Source organism: Mus caroli, unplaced genomic scaffold (assembly GCF_978045245.1).
Source record: "Mus caroli unplaced genomic scaffold, Mus_caroli_1 scaffold_11, whole genome shotgun sequence".
NCBI classification, from domain to species: domain Eukaryota; kingdom Metazoa; phylum Chordata; class Mammalia; order Rodentia; family Muridae; genus Mus; species Mus caroli.
In genome coordinates, this window is record NW_028227266.1 from 48,677,969 (window position 1) to 48,695,938 (window position 17,970).

The 17,970-nt window shown below is 45.8% G+C and overlaps 3 protein-coding genes across 5 annotated transcripts; 1 reads left to right on the forward strand and 2 right to left on the reverse strand.

Moving 5' to 3' along the window:
- Positions 1–44: 44 nt before the first annotated feature.
- Positions 45–6,953, reverse strand: CUNH11orf52 (chromosome unknown C11orf52 homolog). The gene is made up of 4 exons (XM_021171329.3): positions 6,811–6,953; positions 2,640–2,677; positions 1,659–1,723; positions 45–1,090 (listed from the first exon to the last, which is right to left on the reverse strand). The coding sequence occupies exons 1-4, from the start codon at positions 6,882–6,884 to the stop codon at positions 842–844; spliced, it is 426 nt and encodes a 141-aa protein (XP_021026988.1). The 5' UTR covers positions 6,885–6,953; the 3' UTR covers positions 45–841.
- A 4,525-nt stretch (positions 6,954–11,478) lies between these two features.
- Positions 11,479–14,371, reverse strand: Hspb2 (heat shock protein family B (small) member 2). Its single transcript, XM_021171324.3, has 3 exons — positions 14,154–14,371; positions 12,561–13,044; positions 11,479–12,126 (listed from the first exon to the last, which is right to left on the reverse strand). The coding sequence occupies exons 2-3, from the start codon at positions 12,652–12,654 to the stop codon at positions 11,672–11,674; spliced, it is 549 nt and encodes a 182-aa protein (XP_021026983.1). The 5' UTR covers positions 12,655–13,044; positions 14,154–14,371; the 3' UTR covers positions 11,479–11,671.
- On the forward strand, positions 13,338–17,057 carry Cryab (crystallin alpha B). Of its 3 annotated transcripts, XM_029481904.2 has the most exons (4): positions 13,338–13,484; positions 13,579–13,870; positions 14,931–15,053; positions 16,712–17,057. In XM_029481904.2, exons 2-4 carry the CDS (start codon positions 13,670–13,672, stop codon positions 16,913–16,915), a joined length of 528 nt encoding a protein of 175 aa, XP_029337764.1. In that variant the 5' UTR covers positions 13,338–13,484; positions 13,579–13,669; the 3' UTR covers positions 16,916–17,057. The 3 variants fall into 3 exon arrangements, with proteins under 3 accessions (XP_029337764.1, XP_021026985.1, XP_029337766.1); XM_021171326.3 differs by having other exon boundaries at positions 13,372–13,870; XM_029481906.2 differs by lacking the exons at positions 13,338–13,484; positions 13,579–13,870 and adding an exon at positions 14,669–14,755.
- Positions 17,058–17,970: the final 913 nt, after the last annotated feature.

The following is a 17,970-nucleotide window of genomic DNA, read 5'->3' on the forward strand; positions in this document are numbered from 1 at the left end:
GGGACACCTTATAAAATTCAGCTCCAGGAACAATCAATCACCAGCCTGTTCTACATACTATTTATTAATTGATTCGAAAGGTTCTTCAGATGAGAGCTAACAGTCCTGCCAGGAGACTTTCTCCAGGATGTCGTCTCGTGGCTGTCAATGTCGACAAATTGAAGTCTTTGAGGCTCAACGGTTGGAGTCCCATCTCTGTGATAAGGTCTGGAGCCTTTGACCTATTAGGTTGGTTGCCCACAGTAGCCCCAAGGCTGTGTGCAAAGGCTCAGAAAATTTCCGAAGAGCCTTTCTCTTCGGCTTTGGGGTATAGGTGTAAAAACGGGATATAATTAGCTAGCTAGTGGCCACATCTGTAACCCCAGCACTGGTAGTAAGAGGCTGGGATAGATCATGATTTCAAGGCCATCTTCAGCTATGTAGCAAGTTCCAGGCCAGCCTGGGCTACATGAGATCCTGTTTCTCAGAAAACAAAACAACCAAGACATAACCAGATAATGACAAAAATCCCTAAGAAAATCAAATATCATTAAATAACTCCTATCAGAAACAGCCAAAGTGCATAGAGGGTTCGCATTTGAGAATGCAAATAACGTTAGGGGTCAAAGGTCAACCTCTTTTGCACATAAATATTTTTTTGGAACTCAGTCCACCCATAGTTAACCTTACCACAACAGTGGCAAACCAAAAGATTTATAGTGGAAAGAGTAGGGGGACCCATAATTCCAGATGCTCTGGTGTCCTTTAAGATTAAAACATGGCCATTGTCCTTGTTCTCGAGAACAGCAGGTTATTCCCACAGGATGGTAAAATCGTAGAAATCGGACGTCTTCCCGAGGGCTCACACCAGGGTTCCGTTGTTGCTGTCATACTGAGGTGTGGCCTGGGGGAAGCGAAGGGTGGCGTACTCTGTAGCAGATTCTGAATGCAGGCATTTCACTGTCTGGAGAGAGTGTGGCCGAATTTGCCTGAGCACATGAATGTCCGCATAATGCAAGTCACTCTCCTCCGACGTGGAGTTTGAAGTTTTCTTCTGAGATGCAGGCGGGTACAACACTTGCTCATATGTGGGTGCTGTTGTCTCATAGTCCTGGTAGAAATCAGCAGAATTAAGGGAGGTTCCCATGCAGGACCTTTTACACTGAGGTCCCCTTGCTGTGTTCCTCTGGGAAGCCAGGTAACAAACACAACATGAGTCAGTCTCTCTCTCTCTCTCTCTCTCTCTCTCTCTCTCTCTCTCTCTCTCTCTCTCTCTCTCTGTGTGTGTGTGTGTGTGTGTGTGTGTGTGTGTGTGTACACCTTGGAGGAGGGTCCCTGCATTCCATCTGGTTAGAAACAGGCTCTTTCTTGTTGTTTGCTGCTGCACGAGCCAGGCTGGAAACCGTCCAGTGATTTCCGGCTGTTTCCCATCTCCCAGTAGGGATGTGCTGGGATCACAGAAGCTTCTGTTACTGCCTCCGGCTTTTAAGTGGCTTCTGGAGATCTGAACTCTGATAGTCAAGCTTGCGCAGCGGGGACTTTACCTTCTGAGCCATCTCCCCAGCCTGACAGAGCAATTTCTACAGATGGTTGTGATGAATCTGTCTCAGGGTGAGAGAGCTAAGCACTGGGAACCAACATTTGAGTGGGCCTAGGAAGGGACAGAGGCCGACCATTACCTTTGTGCCATTCTGCCACAGCTGTTGCTGCTTCAGGATGCTCAATGTGGGTCTTGGGTGGCTCCCTGTGGGGGAAGAAAGCTAGCTTTAAACTCAGGCTCTTTCCCGTTTCTACCGAGACTGCCCTCTTCAAATGTCTACTCGCTTATTGGTGTGGGAGTCTAGCAGATCTCCCTGGCTGAGCTCCTACTTGTCTCACATCTGTTAATCTACTCCCAAACTCCTCAGGATACCCTATCTTCCATCCTCCTTGCTCATCAGCCCTCAAACATAGTTCCATGAATATGCAATGACAGGTCATCCTGTGCTAGGCTCTGGGCCATGCTCTGGGAGATAAAGATGAGTAAGCTATTTCCTCTGCCTTGGGAAATCTACCGTGTACCTGGGAAGTCATATGAGGTGACAGAATACTACAAAAATGTAGTACGTGCTGAGTTATACCAGTGGGCCACTTTCAACCAAACCATTTCTCTCCCAAGTGTTTGCCTGAGAACTCCTCTGTCCCGCTAGCACCCTCTTCTGTTGACCTATGAACTTGAGATTACACCCATGGCTTCTGTTTGTTTTTTTTTTTTTTTTTTTTTTTCTGTATTCTGTTGTATCACCAGCAGATGTTACAATTATGTATTTACATGTATCTGCCTCTCACAGTTGATTCTCTGCTCTTCCAGAGCTCTTGGAACCCTCCTCTGGGCCACGCTTCCTCATTGGGAACCTACAGAACAGCTCACGAACAATACAAGTGCTCATTTGTATGCTGTAGCTAGATGAGAGCATGGGCAACCAACTTTGTCCCTTGAAGTAATGGGAAAGGTAAGGTCAACAGGTTAGGGGCTAGCCTCAGACCCAGAAAACTAAAGACTCTTTTTGTCATACCACCTCCCCTTTGTCGAGTCCAAGGTCATGTCTCTTCAATGTCTTCCTCAAGGCTTTACTCTCTTCTCTGATTTCCCTTGCTCTTAATACCCTCTCCTTTATTACCTGTTTTGCTTTTCTTCTGGAAAGTCGATGGGCAGCTCCTGTGTAGAGAAACAGATCACCAGTGTGCAAGTGTGCAAGGAGAGCTCTGTACATTCTTCCTGTCACATTTGCTCTGTGATCTCCTTCACATTTTTGGATGCTATCCCCACCACCATCCCCACCACCCCCAAAGAGTCACTCCGTGCCAGAGTCAGCCTGAACATACTTGCCAAGGATATACAATGCCTCTCCTAGATGGATGGTTCTGGAAAGTACAGCGGTAAGACTGAGATAACCAAACCCAAAATACTGGTTTAGGCAACCAGGCACTGCATGCCAGGGATGTTACTGGCTTGAAGTCTATTCTGGGATTGTCTATGAAGCTAATCCCAGTAGAGACTGAGGGAAATCTGCCAAATTATGGGATATATTCCTGGATCCAGAGGCTGAGTCTTCATTGCTATTTTTTTAGGTGGGGAGGGGGCGTGTTGCCTTTGGAAACCTGAGACTTCCATTCGGAGAGTTATAGGAGCTGTCACAACCAGGGCTACCTACCTAGTCAAGGCCCTTCAGAGCTCTATTCCAGTAAGTGGCTACCCTTCCTACTTCCCTGTCCTTGTTTTTAGTTAACAGACAAAGTGAGAGATGCTTAACCTTTAATGCCCTTTGGAGCACTCTGTCTCCAGAACTGGGAACACTGACTTTGGGGAGTGACTCAGCAACCTTGCTCCTGGGGTCCCTAGTGGAGCCTACATGTCTACCGTGCCTGATGCACTTGTCTGAGGGAAACAGGGTGAACAGTTTCAAACTTTCTTTGGGTGCCTATTCTTGCTAGTATATTTCCAAATCTCACGAGAGCCCCACCTGTCTGAAGTTTCCTTCCCCACTCAGGAAGTTTCCTTCTCATGGAAATTAAAGAGAAAGGAAGAGAAAGACAAGCAGACATCTAAATCATGATGACTGTACTACCGTGGGGGTGAGGGAATCGGGATTTTTCCACACGTTTGATAAAGAGCTCTGTTTTGGAGTGATTTTCAGTTTTGAGACAACTTGCTGAAGACCAGGGAGTTGGTCTAGCTAAACACTAAAGGTGGAGTGGCAGAAAGATGGCTTCTGTCAGTCTCCCAGCTTCATCCTCTGCTCCTTCAGCTCTCACTTTGGGTCAGAGCTGGGTCATTGGAACCAATGCCTTGCCCCCTGTCACACTCCTATTTTCCTGCTTGTTTGTACTGAAGTGGACAGAGAGACTATTAATGGGTGAATACACAACCAGACTCATCCAATTTTAGGGAACAGAGCCTGTTTCTGAATTGGATATTGCATAGAACCTGGACACAACTGATAGCCATAGGTGACAGAATCAGTTTGAGATTAGACTTAAAGAATCTAAATGGGCCATCTTCCACAGTAGTCATAAGAATAAAAATGAAAACAATCTTTTCAAGGTGCAATTGGCAATAAGGATAACTACCCTTAAACATAAGTGCATCTACTGTCTGATGTAGCAATCTCGTGTCCCAGTACATGACCATATAGAGATGACATCTCATTGCAGCATCACACTTCAAAATAGGAAACAGCCTACATGATCAGTATTGATGAGTGACTAAGTAAATGGTAGATGTAGAGAATAGCAAACCAGGTGGCCACTTTGAAAAAAATGCTGAAAAAGAACACCTAATAGCATGGAAAATTTTCACTAAATTTGTACTAAGCTAATAAAAAGACATGCTTTCCGATTAAAAACTGTGTGTGTTTCAAAATAGTATGAAGGCTGGCTCAGTGGTTAAGAGTGCATACTGTTCTTGCAGAGGACCCAAGTTCGGTTTCCAGCATCCACATCTGGTGCTTCACAATGCCCTGTAACTACAGATCCTGAGCTTCCAATGCCTTTTCCTCACTCCACCCTCCTAAAAGATACATACATAAAACCCAACATGGGAACACATGAAGATGTTCTTGTCTTTGCTATGGTCTCTCTCTCTCTCTCTCTTAAATTTATTTATTTATTTAACATGCTCTGGTGTTTTGCCTGTATGTATGTCCGTATGATAATGTTGGGTCCCCTGGAATTGGAGGGACAGAGAATAGTGAGCTGTTATGTGGGTGCTGGGAATCAAACCAGGATCCTCTAGAAGAGCAGCCAGTGCTCTGAACTGCTGAGCCATCTCTCCAGCCCCTTAGGATCTCTTTTTATTTTTATCCTTGGTTATTTTCCAAATTTTCTGCAGTAAATGCTTACTGCTTCTGTATCAAAAATGGCTATAATAAATATTCTATAAGAGAGATGATCAATTTTCAAACAATGTTGAAGTCTGGGTTTTTAATATGACAATAAGAAACAAAAAAATTGTCCAATTCTACTAGTATTTTATGGTACAAACCAGATTTTGGTTAGAATGTTTAGCACAGTATTGTTAGACTGGGCTCTGGAGCTAGAATGACTGTGTCTGACTTACTGAGAGAATTTCAACAGGTTTTCAACCTCCCTGAACCTCCTCCATGTTTTCAGTGTTAAAATGAAAATTGTTAATAGAATCTAAACATCATGGAATTGCTAGTAAGGATTAAATAGAGTGGTGTAAGATATTAAGCATGACTCCTAACATATTATGAGCATCAACAAAAGACAGACACAAAACTTGCCTGCAATCCCAGCACTTGGGAGGCAGGGGCAGAGGGACTGCCACAAGTTCAAAGCCAACCTGGTCTATGTAGTGAGTTACAGACCAATCAGGGCTACAGATCAAACCCCCCCTCTAAAAATAAGTAAATCAGGGCTGGCTGTAATGGTACAGGCCTTTAATCCCAGCACTGGTGAGGCAGAGTCAGACTATTGTGAGTTCAAGGCCAGCCTGGTCTACATAGAGAGCTTCAGGACGACAGAGAGAGAACCTGCCTTAAAAATCAAACAAAGAGTAAATAAATATACATGTAAACAAATATACACATATAGGCAGGGTCGTATTTATTTGTCTATTTTTAGTTTTTTGAGACAGGGTCTCACTATGTAACCTTGGCTATCCTGAAATGGCCTGCCTCTGCCTTTCAATAGCTGGGATCAAAGGCATTCGCTACCATGTTTTTCCAAGTTTCCTTTTATTGCTGACCGCTGTATCTGTCACTTCCTGGTACCCAGCACATGCTCAATTGATATTTGTTTAATAACCAACTAGATTAATAAGCTAGCAGGCACAGGACTGGAGCCTAGTATTGTTTTCAAATTTTAGGTGCTTTCCAATGTATCTCACTTTTCTCTATACCTGTGATGTTTACCCGTAAATAAGTATTCTTTGAACTCTGACCCAGACATGGATCATATAGCTAAGAGGCAGCTGACAGGATGAAGCCATATTTGGGAGTTTATAGTGGTGGTGAACACCCTGGGGGAAAAAGTTACAAAAACCACAAATAATCTATTATTTGGTGGGTTTTTTTTTTTTTTTTGCTGTTGTTGTTTTTATTTTTTATTTTTTGTTCTTACTAGCTTTCGATCTCTAAAACCAATCTATGATACAAATAATAGGGACTGTGTATTTTTAAAAAATCGAGGACCCAGTGAATTGACCGGACTGCGTGAGGCCACACAGCAAATAGCATGAAAGTTATATTCACAGTTCCAGTGGATTCTCTTCCTTCCCACTTCTGCAGTTTCAAACAAACATTTGTCCAAATCCGGTTGCTCAATCCATGGTCACATCTCTGATTACCTAGTGAGGAAAGTATGGGCCCTGAAGTCTAGCCTCCGCGCTTGGAATCTTGTTTTACCTGCTAAACTACTAGCCACGTGACTGACACTAACTTCTCTGTGCCTCCGCTCCTTAACCGGCCAAGATGGGAGCAACGGTAAGACCACTCACTCACAGAAGAGCTGGGACAATTAACCCAGATTAGAAAGTGACTGCACATAGAGAGCACTCGAATGCTCCCGTTATTGTGATCTGAGGAAGAATGAAAAAGGAGAGCGCATCGGAAGGAAAGGAGAGAAGAGAGAAACCAGGCTGGCCCACCGGTGCAGCCAACCTCTGGCCACTCTCCAGCTTGCTGTGTTTTCTAAGCGTCCTAAGGCACCGCTCTGTGTTCGATCTAGGACGTGACAGGTGGAGGAAGGCACGGTCTCCAGGCTGTCTGATTCTCAGGGTTTCATATCCACCACCGGAGGCGGTCCCCTCCACCTTTCGTCTCTACTCACCAGGTTCCCCCACAGCAGAGCCGGTTTCCCATGGCGGTTGTGTCTCCCAGGGAGCCCAGCTGGTTTTCAGACATCAAGAGGTTTGCGCATTTCCTGGTTCCCGGCTGAGCGAACCGCAGCGGCTCCCAGGGAGCCTGTCAGGATCAGATTTCAACCAAGTAGGTTGGACCTTGGAAGCCACCTGGTGGAATGATTCCCAAGTGACTGTTCCCAGCCAAAGGGCAGGAAGACACACGGGCTCCAGGTGAGAGTTATCTCACCTTTGGGATTTGAAACTCCTTTTGATGAAGCTGCAAGCTTCGATTTATAAAGAAACCTGAGATACAAAAGGGCTCTGAGTTTCCATAGGAAATGTGTCTCTCTGTATCGCATCGCACGGCCTTTGAAACAGACCCTCCATAAGGGAGTCAAGGGTCGTCCCCTACGTTTGCCCTACCACACTCAGGTTTGAGTTTCACTGTCAAGGTAATTGGTACTAGTTTCTGATGTTCTCAATTTGGGTTTGAATCCTAGAGGCTTTTGGAACCTGAAATGTAGGAAAATGGAATGCTCTCATATTCTCACGACTAGAATTAATGTGTGCATATCTCCTAACCATTTACCATCTAGATTTCCAGCACACCAAGGCGTAAGTACTGAGTGTATTACCTAATCCTCTTTCTGGTATAAACCAGATGGCTAACTGATTGGCACGGAGCACTCAATGTCCTCTCCCCAGTCCAGGACTACGAAATCTCTACTGACCCCTGCTTGTAGCTTCTGCTTCCAATGACCCAAAACTGGATTCACTCTTCCCTGGCCAGAAACTACGAGGCAGATGAATGAATTCCCCTTAGACAATATGTTACCAGGTTGAGCATGGTGTATACCTCCTGGCACTTGGGAGGCAGGAGGATGAGGATCTCTGAGAGTTTGAGGCCAGCCTGGGCTATAAGAGCAAGTTTCAGGACAGCCAGGAATTCATAGAATTCATAGAGGTACCTTGTCATAAATAGACAGAAACAGAAACAAACAAGAGAGAAGAGAGAAAGAAAGGAAAGAAAGAAGGGAGAATATGTCTCCAAGAAAATCTTTGAAACCTACAATTCTGATCTTCAGTATTTTCTTGGCATTTTGAGTATTGTCATGGAATACTCATAATCAGCCCCGAACTCCATGGAGTACACTGGATTCTGAATTCCTCCTCATCTTAGGAAAAATGGGCCTGAGAGTGGCCACTTCATAGGACTGTGATAACTGAATGAGGTATGTGTGTACAAAGCTTCGGAACAGGCCAGACACATGGGACACCCTCAGTAAGTCTTAACCATTGTTATTACGATTAACTCTTGTTCTCGGTGATCAGATGGCTAAGCATTGTATTCTACTATCTCATGTTCCAATCCTGCAGGCCATTCCGTATCCTACTATTAACTATATTCCTTTCATCCTGTAACCTGCGTCCCCTCCCCATCTCAAAAGCCAGTAATAATTTCCTATCACTTACAGGATAGAACTCTCAAAGCCCTTCATAATTTGCTTCACTTCCATCCAACCTCTTTGGCAGTTTAAGGGACCTGACCCAGATTTTTAGAGGGCCAGAAACTCCACAGAAAAGACAAAAAAAGCACCCGGTACACCTTAAAACACATCAACCCAAGTGTAGACGGTTAACAAAGCCTGGAGAGGATTCTATCGAAATCCAACCCAGTTAGTCCATATCTGGAATTCTTTGAGACTTCTCATTGACGTTCAGGTTCTATTATCAGTCTGTTACAAAAGAGATGTGTGTGTGGAAGAGGCAGTGCAGAAAGTGCCACGAGATATGGCTGAATGGACAAGTCACAGCTTTACTGCTTAGAAGAAATCAACCAGCCTTGGTTATGCCAGCCTGTTGGAAGCCCGGAGAGACTGAAATCCCCAGTGAATGTGTACTTTGATATGGGCTCAGCCTTTAAAATATGGATGTTTATGAGTGAGTGATCATTGTGTATCAAGATTAGCCACTTTGGCTTCCTCCTCACAAGTGTTTGAAGCCCAACACAGAGCCTCCCACCAAGACCAACCCCTGTGCTGTAGCTAATAAACATGCTGAGGTGTTGGAGAACCTGATCCTAGATCCAGTGTATGTTCGTCTGTGCGTCTGTCTGTCTTTTCTTCATTTCCTTGACACTCCTAGCTAGGGTTCTTGGACCTGAGTTTTTTAGGATGCTGCGCCTGCAATCTCAGGTACTCTGGAGTCTAAGGCAGAAGGATAGGCCAGGCCGGGCTACATAGTGAAGTCAAACCCACCAGGGCAGCTTAGTTGGATTCTCTCCTAAAATAAATGGTAAAAACTGGTCAGTGGTAGAGTACTTGCCTAGCATGTACAAGGTCCTAGGTTTAATCTCTTGTTATATGTGTATGTGTGCTCATGCCCATGTGTGTACATGCCCAGAAGGAAAATGGAGTGGGCTATTTGTGAAGTTTGAAGTCTCTGCAACTCAAAAAGTTGATTAATAACTTTAAAGGAATTTGATGTTTCGGTGAAGTGGAGGTTTGAGTTAAACCAGCACTTTTCCAATGTTTCCTTGTTGTTTTGTTTTGTTTTGTTTTTACTTAGACAAAGCTCAGGGCTCAGTGCTAGGTAAAGTGTGAGCTTAATGTGTGTGAGGCCTGGCTTCCCCCAAACAAATAAGTAGAGCAAATAAGTTCAACTATAAGGGAAATTAGGAAGTTCTTCAGTTTGAAATCTGAGTCGAAATTTGAAAAAAATCTTTATTTCATTATTATTTTTTTAGATCGGGCCTCATGCAGTCTAGACAGGCCTTAAACTCATGATGTAGCTGAAGATGACTTGGCATTCCTGATCTTCCTACCTTCACCTCTCAAGCGCTGGGATTGGGCCACCACACCTAACTTTCATTCATTTATTTATTTTTATTTAAAACTTTTATATGTATTTATAAAAGGTGGCTGTGTAGTGTTGCAGTTGTAGGACTGAGGAGGTAACATAGCTCCTTTTCCTTAAACATTTTTTTTAAACTTCCTGCATGAAGATATAAGTTTTTATTAATCTCATAGCTAATAATACAAGTCAGAAATCTTTCCCCAAAAGGCTAAAGAGTAAATATCTTAAATTTTACAGCATGTCATATATTCTTTCTTTTATAATCTTTAAGAATGTAACACGCACACACACACACACACACACACACACACACACACACACAAGCACATGCACTCACACACAGCCAAGCTTGGTCTGTAAGTGGGGCTTACCGATCACTGCTATAAAGTATGTGTTTTGCCCTGTCAGAGACACAGTCTTCAGACTTCTGCTCACCCAGATGTTAGGATCACTGAGGGTAGCTAATCAAAGGCACCCGCTCCTTATGACGTACATGGACAATGCTTGTTTCCCACACTTGATTGCTTGATAAATATTTTACTGAACTACTTACCACATGAAGAGCAGAATGCAACCGAGCTGTTTCTCTGAGGTGTGCTTTCATTTCACTGGTTCTCTGTGGTGTGCTAGGCTCTCACTAAGCCTTGTGCCTGGCAGGCAAGCACTCTACCACTCCAGGTCATGCTTTTGTTTGGAAAAGAAAATGATTTTAAAGCCAATAATCAAATTATTTGAAGACAAGCTCTTACCTCAGGGGTCCATACATCCCCGAGAGGGGTATGAATGGATCTCAAAAACTTTGTTGATAAATTTGCATGTGTGTATTTTTCCGGTAAGAGGACTAAAAGCTTTTGTTGGGTGTCAAAAAATTTTAACCCCAAAAGCCAAGAAACAACCACATTAATGAAAGAATTTCAAATATCCACTATAACATGGAATGTATAATTCATTCACATTCACATTCATTCATAGATATCTACAAATGACTAAAAGGAAACCTTTTGGATAACCCTCAAATCATACGCATGTATAAAGCTCTCTTGGTTGTAAAGAGAATGGCTACAGCCTACCTGTACTGGCTGACTTTTCTGAACACACACACCATAGTCCCAGCACTGAAATCACCTCAGCCTTTCCTGACCATGCCCACTACAATATGGAAGTAGAAACTGCATTGAGAGTCTTAGATTAGGTGTAGTGTTATAGGGTTCCTCTCTGTGGGGTATTACAAAGTCAGACACAATTGCTTTCTTGCACGGGTCTTCCCTGTACTCAAATAGGAAGGTCGTACATAGGTTCAGTGATAATGGTGGGTTAATGTGTCTGCCGTACCCATGTATGGGCACGCCTCCCTCTCTCAGAGACCTTTCCACACACGCCCCATTGATGTGAGGAGCAAAACACTCACTCCAGAGCTTCAGGCAACTCTCTCCAGCCAAAAAAAAAAAAATTCCTAACCCCTTCCCAAAAAGGGCCAGACAGCCTGGAGACCCTTGTTTTTGTGTCTCTAATCGCCAGCTCAGACAGTGCCCTCTGGGCTGTTTGGATGGCCTGTCCCTATCCCTCCCAGGATCACTCTCTCTTTTGTTGCATTGTGAGAAAATTATGGCGAGGAATTTGATCCCGAGCCAGTGTCAGCTTCCGGGTGTGATCTCAGCATCCAAGTGTGAGTTCAGGATGCTGAGATGATGGGCATATTTCACAGTGGAAATAGCTGCCTAGGACCTTCTTTCTGCCCACCGGTTCACCATTCGGCCTTCCAGGCAACAGAACAGAAGCAGCACAAACAAGGCCCCCAGGTTTTGGTTTATTCAGCCCCACCCAGAGTTAAATCAAAGGCTTTGATACATCAAGGGGCCAAACCATACACTGTGGACCATGCACTGATGCCATCTCCCAGGGATGCTGCTCGCTCTGGGGTGTGGTGGATTTATGGAATCACCACGGGAGGTAGACAGGGGATTCACTGGGTGCTGGGTCTATCGCTGGCAGTCAGGGCTCAACTCTGGCTATCTCTTCCTCTTCCTCGGGGTCAGGAGGAGCAGGAAGCAGGGAGATGTAGACTTCATTGACTTCCGTGTCCAAATGCCGGCCACCCCGCGGCGCCTCCAAGTTAAGGATACCATCATGGGATAGAGCAGCTCGAACCCGCCAGGGGTCCACATCTGCAGGCAGGACATAGGTGCGACAGAACTCTCGGGACACGAAGCCGTGGCGATCCAGACGCTGGGGGTGTCGGGCAGACACCTCCAGCAGGTTATCCACAGTCCTCACCGTCACCTCATCTGGGGTAAAGTGGCTCACATCCAGAAACGCCTGGAACTTGCCTTCACTGAGCCTGAGCTCTGAGGCTCCTGCCCTGGCGCCCTCGCCAGCTCTGGCGGCCCGAGGCCGAACATAGTAGCCGTGATAGAGGGTGGGGGTCAGGATCTCTTCTGGCAGGAGGCCTGGGGGGGGGGTGCAGAGAGAGAAAGAGAAAGAGAAAACAAGAGGTAGGATGAGGGTGGATGCAGTGGGCACAGGGATGAAAGGCGATATTGGAGACATGGGCCAGAAGAGCAGGTGGGAACTGCTGAAGAGGGGCTGGGAAAGGAAAGGAGATAGCCATGAGGAAGCGAGCTGGAATTGGGAGGACAGAAGCGAAACCAGAAAGTACTCTGAAGCCTGCAAAGCCCGGTTACCCAAAACCCTACCGGTCTAAAGTTTGTCCTGAGGTCTGTAGCAAGACTAGAGAGAGTCTTGCTTGAGGGGGGAATCTGGAATGGGAGATGGTTCACCTCAGGAGTTCACTTAAGCCCCAGGTAGAGTGGAGGCCAGTAAAGCTGGGCAGTGAGCCCAGAATTTCAGGAGGTGGGGGTGGGAAGCAGCATCTGAGTCCTACCTTCTCCGAAGCGCTGCTCGCCCAGACGGCTGGGGTTGGCAAATTCGTACTCGGCAGTGGCTGGGTGGGCGTGTGGCACTGTGCGGCCCGACATGACTGCTGTTGCGACTAGTAGCCCTGATCCCAAGTACTGCCCCAACAAGATCAAGGCGACCCCACAGGCTTCAGGGAGAGCCTGGGCTCAGTCAGAGTGGGGGCGGGGTCTACACCACCCAAAATAGTGCAGAGCCTCTGGGGGTGGGGGAGGGCTGGGAGCCTAAGTCTAGAGTGCAGCTATGAGGGTGTGATCAGCCTGGACCCCCTAAGTCTCCTCCTCTGCACACCCTTCAGCTGTCGCAGGGGCCTGGAAGGACAGCTGAGGGTCCTGGTCCTGGAGTGAGCTCCTGCTCTGCAGGAGGGCAAGGAGAGGCCTAGTTGGGCCTTCACCAGTTGTACATTCCACATCACCCTCTGTCCTTCTCAGTCTCAGGCACTGTGCACATTACTTAAAAAAAAAAAAAAAAAAAAGACTTAGTGTTCTATGAGCCACATAGCATCCACAATGCAAGAAACATTTTCTGTCTTTGTACTGTCAGTGTCTTCTGAACCTAGATCAACTCAGGGATCCAGTCAGACACCTAGTTCTGCTCTCCTCTAGGACTCCACAAAGAGTTAATGTCCCTGGGGCTCAGCCTAGGAAGATTCCAGTCCCTGCCCAGGCCCAAGATAGTTGCTGGCTCAATTCCCCTGGCATGTGAGACTGGAGAGGAGGAGGGGCCCACCAGCAGCTGCTTGGGATTCCAGGCTCCGTCCTAGCTCCAGAGAACAAGGATGGGGTGGGTGCCACTGGGTGTGGACAGAGAGCTAGTGAAACAAGACCATGACAAGTCACCGGTCAGCTCAGCCCTGCCTGTGTTTCTCTTTTCTTAGCTCAGTGAGTACCGGGTATGTGTCACCCTGCCAAATCCCTGATCACAAGTCTCCATGAACTGGCGGTGGGTGAGCTGGGATAATAAAACCCCTGACATCACCATTCCAGAAGCTTCAGAAGACTGCATATATAAGGGGCTGGCGGGAGCTGCCGCTGAAGGAGCTGACCAGCCGACCGACGCTACATTCATCTAGCCACAATGGACATCGCCATCCACCACCCCTGGATCCGGCGCCCCTTCTTCCCCTTCCACTCCCCAAGCCGCCTCTTCGACCAGTTCTTCGGAGAGCACCTGTTGGAGTCTGACCTCTTCTCCACAGCCACTTCCCTGAGCCCCTTCTACCTTCGACCACCCTCCTTCCTGCGGGCACCCAGCTGGATTGACACCGGACTCTCAGAGGTGAGTCTGCCTATGCCAGGGCAGGGGTGAGTGTCCTTCCTGGACCCTCAGTCCTTTTTCCCTTTCACCCACCCCCAAGCCATTTTAGGCATCTGTGAGTGTGTGCTAAGGTACAGAGGGGAAATGAAGCTACTGTTTTCTTCTTTCTTTGGGCACCTGTTTCTGTTTGATGCTCGGTTTCCTGGTCCATTTTTCTGTGCATGGTGAGGGTCATCTGTCTCCTAATGATGGAGCAGGATGCTTATTTCTGTTATTTCTGGTTTGCTTCAGCTGCTTTACTTACCTCTTCAATAGTCATGGTCTGGGAGGATTTTATCATCTCAAACTGTAAAGATCAGATAGAAATCCACTCATCCTGGACTTTTTCTGCCCTGTTGATGGAGCTGGAGACATCAATCAATATTCTCTCTCCCTCTCTCTCTCTCTCATCCCTTGTCTATGATTTTCTGGGTTCCTCGGGGCTGAGACAGTGCACTGACTTCAGTCCATGCCTTAAGAGGAGTGACTGTCCTACCACTCTCGGGAAACCCTGACTTATCCTAACAGAGTGGGAGATAAGATTAACAGAGCTGTCACAGATAACACTCTGGTTTAAAAATATTCGAGTGTGAGGAAACAGGAGCTGAGTGAGCAAGGGCTTTGGAAGGACAGGACCAGCAGAACATTCCAGATCGAGTGGGTTGGAAACTTGGCAGGGAGGTGAACAAGGAAAAGGGGGCCTTTGTCTTATAGACAAATGACAAAGCCAGCATTGGGTAGAGAGGCAGCAGTGCCATGCCCAGATCCATCCTTGTGACTAGTCCCCTAATGACCTGTCTTCTTTCCTGTGCCTCTAAGAAAAGTTTGGGACTGATGACCAAGAAGTGTCCTTTGCATATCACTATGGTACCTCACATGCACCTGAGTCGCTATTCAAAGGGGAGGGGTGTGTTTTCCCCCAGCAGTCAAGTGGAGCATGAATTACCTGGACAGGAAGTAAATCCGCTGAACGATGAGCCTTCTCCAGCTTAATAAACGTTCTACTATCTCCTCTCCTCCTCCTGTCCCCTTGTTATTCTAGATGCGTTTGGAGAAGGACAGATTCTCTGTGAACCTGGACGTGAAGCACTTCTCTCCGGAGGAACTCAAGGTCAAGGTTCTGGGGGACGTGATTGAGGTCCACGGCAAGCACGAAGAACGCCAGGTGTGTGGACCTTTCTGTCCTTTTTTTTTTTTTTGTGAATCCACTTTGTGCACACTGGGTGCCAGGTACTGCCACCAGCCTCTGAGGCTGGCAGAATTCCAGGCCCCAAACATAAGCGACTAGATCGGGAGTTACAGATCAATGGCTGGGAAGCTAAGTTAGGGCTCACCGTGCTGACAGTGTTGTGGTTGTGCTGAGAGAAGTTTTCCCTTGCTGTTCCTTTTGATTGCCTTGTCTTGTCCAGTGACACTAGGATATCAGAACAGTTCCCCAAATTCCAAAGCACACCTTAGGCCAATTAAATCTGAAGTTTTAGGAATATAACTCAGGCATCAACATTAAAAAACAAACTAACAAAAGCCCAAAAAAACTCCTTGGGTCCTTTTAGTACTACAAACTGGCAACCGTTGACCTAGGCACAGTATGTTATACATAATGGTTGTTGTGCATAATGACCATAACTGCAGGGTTGAAGGCAATAAGTCTGTGGTTTTTTTGATGTTTGGGATTCCATGTTGCTTCTGCTCAGTTTAAAGCTAAGCTACTTGGTTGGTCTGCTTTTCAGAGCTACTTCAGGCTTATGGCTGTGAGGAAGCCAGTTAATTGAGATGTGTTTGTATGGATCCTTGGGATTCAGAAGGCATCAGAATTAGCACCAACAAATTCCTCTTGCATTTTTTGGCCATTTTTTTTCTTGACTCCCTAAAAAGGTGTTATGATTTCTCCTTAAAAATTAATGACTTGGGGGCTGGAGAGATGACTCAGTAGTTAAGAGCAGTTAAGACTGCTTGCTCTTCCAGAGATACTGCGTTCAAGTCCCAGCAACCTCATATTGGTTTACAGCCATCTATAATGATATCTGATGCCCTCTTCTGTCATGCAGATGTACATGAAGATAGAGCACTCATATACATAAAACAAATAAATAAATCTTTAAAAAAAATCAATAACTCAGCCGGGCAGTGGTGGCGCACGCCTTTAATCCCAGCACTTGGGAGGCAGAGGCAGGTAGATTCTAAGCTTGAAGCTTGCCTGGTCTATATAATGAGTTCCAGGAGAACTAGGGCTCAACAGAGAAACCCTACTTATCTCAAACAAGACAAAAAACAAAAATTAATAACTCAGTTTTGCTCAGAATTTAGGACTGGACCACAGTGCCACAGATAGAGTCATCTTATATAATATCAGCAACCCCATGGGCTAGGAACATTCGGAGACATTCCTGCACAATTTGGAACATTTATGGGCTTCCTAAAGGATAGACACATCCTCAATGCCAAAGTGGGAGTCCAAACTCTATGGGTCCAGCCACCATGGATTCATTCCTTTGTGGAAAGTGCCCTGAATTGTAACTGTGTCTCGAGATAGGAAGATCAATGAAGTTCAGGACTGTTTCAGATTTCCTAGACTCTGATTGGACAGTTTATGCTAGCCTTAAACCTGGACAAACACGTCTAGACTTAGCTATCTGCATATTTACAGTGTTGGAGATGAACTCGGGGCCTTTCACCACTAGACTGTATCCCCAGCTCCAGACAGTTCTTTTTATCTTAGGGCCTTTTGATCTAACCCAAGGGAGAGGGATGCCTGAACTTGGGGCAAGTGGTGGTATTTCCTGTTCTAATTTCTCTGCTTTGTCCTTTATTCTCTTGGATTAGGACGAACATGGCTTCATCTCCAGGGAGTTCCACAGGAAGTACCGGATCCCAGCCGATGTGGATCCTCTCACCATTACTTCATCCCTGTCCTCTGATGGAGTCCTCACTGTGAATGGACCAAGGAAACAGGTGTCTGGCCCTGAGCGCACCATTCCCATCACCCGTGAAGAGAAGCCTGCTGTCACCGCAGCCCCTAAGAAGTAGATCCCCTTTCCTCATTGAGTTTTTTTTTTTAAAACAAGGAAGTTTCCCATCAGTGAATGAAAATCTGTGACTAGTGCTGAAGCTTATTAATGCTAAGGGCTGGCCCAGATTATTAAGCTAATAAAAATATCGTTCAGCAACAGACCTGCCTCGTGTTTGCAAACTCAAGTGTGTTTTAAATAAATCTGCAAGCGTAACAGCTCTACCAATTCCCACATTATGATTCAGGGGACTCCGAGGGTATGTTTACTCATAATGATTGGCTCCAGTACTTCCTATGGTACAAACTCAGGCGAGTCATTCACTCCCCTGGTATTCCAGGCTTCAGTTTATATATAACATGCTGTACTAGTTAGGACAGAGTTGTAAGGAGTAGACTAAGAAGAGAGAAGTGGCGATGTCTCAGCAGGGGTCAAGATGAATCAGCCCTGGCTAAGCCCACACAACAGGCTTTGGTGTATCTCTAAAATTAATTACCTCATCAGGGGACATGGTGACCTTAGTATGACTTGACGAATGTCCTCAGCTAATTCACAGGACAGTAAATAGGACATGGGTGATTGCTGTCAAACAAGCCTCTTGGGTATAGCACAAAGTGGTCAGCAGATAACTTTTAAACCAAGACTGCCCAGTGTCCATTCTCTACCAAATGTAAAAATGACGACAACAACAATAAAAAAAATCCAGCAAAAACAAAACACCAAAAATCAGAATAACATCTTCCTCCTAAAATCACTAACCCCTGGGGAGGGGGAACCCTACAAAGTAGGAAGCCAAAAAAAAACCAAAAACCCTCCATTTTACTTTAGTGGGTCTAGATATAACTTCCGTCAGGTTCACTGAGCCCTGCTACATGCTAGATGGCAAATGTGTAGCATCAGCCCTCGCCTCTACTGTGGTAGCTACTTGCTGGTTTCTAGGTTCATTTGAGGATGTGTCGTCTAAAGATTTTTTTTAATCTAGTAATTATTATTTTATCTGTGTGTGTGTGTGTGTGTGTGTGTACCACAACTGGGTGTAGAGGCCAGAGGAAAACTTTTGGTTGTCTATTCTCT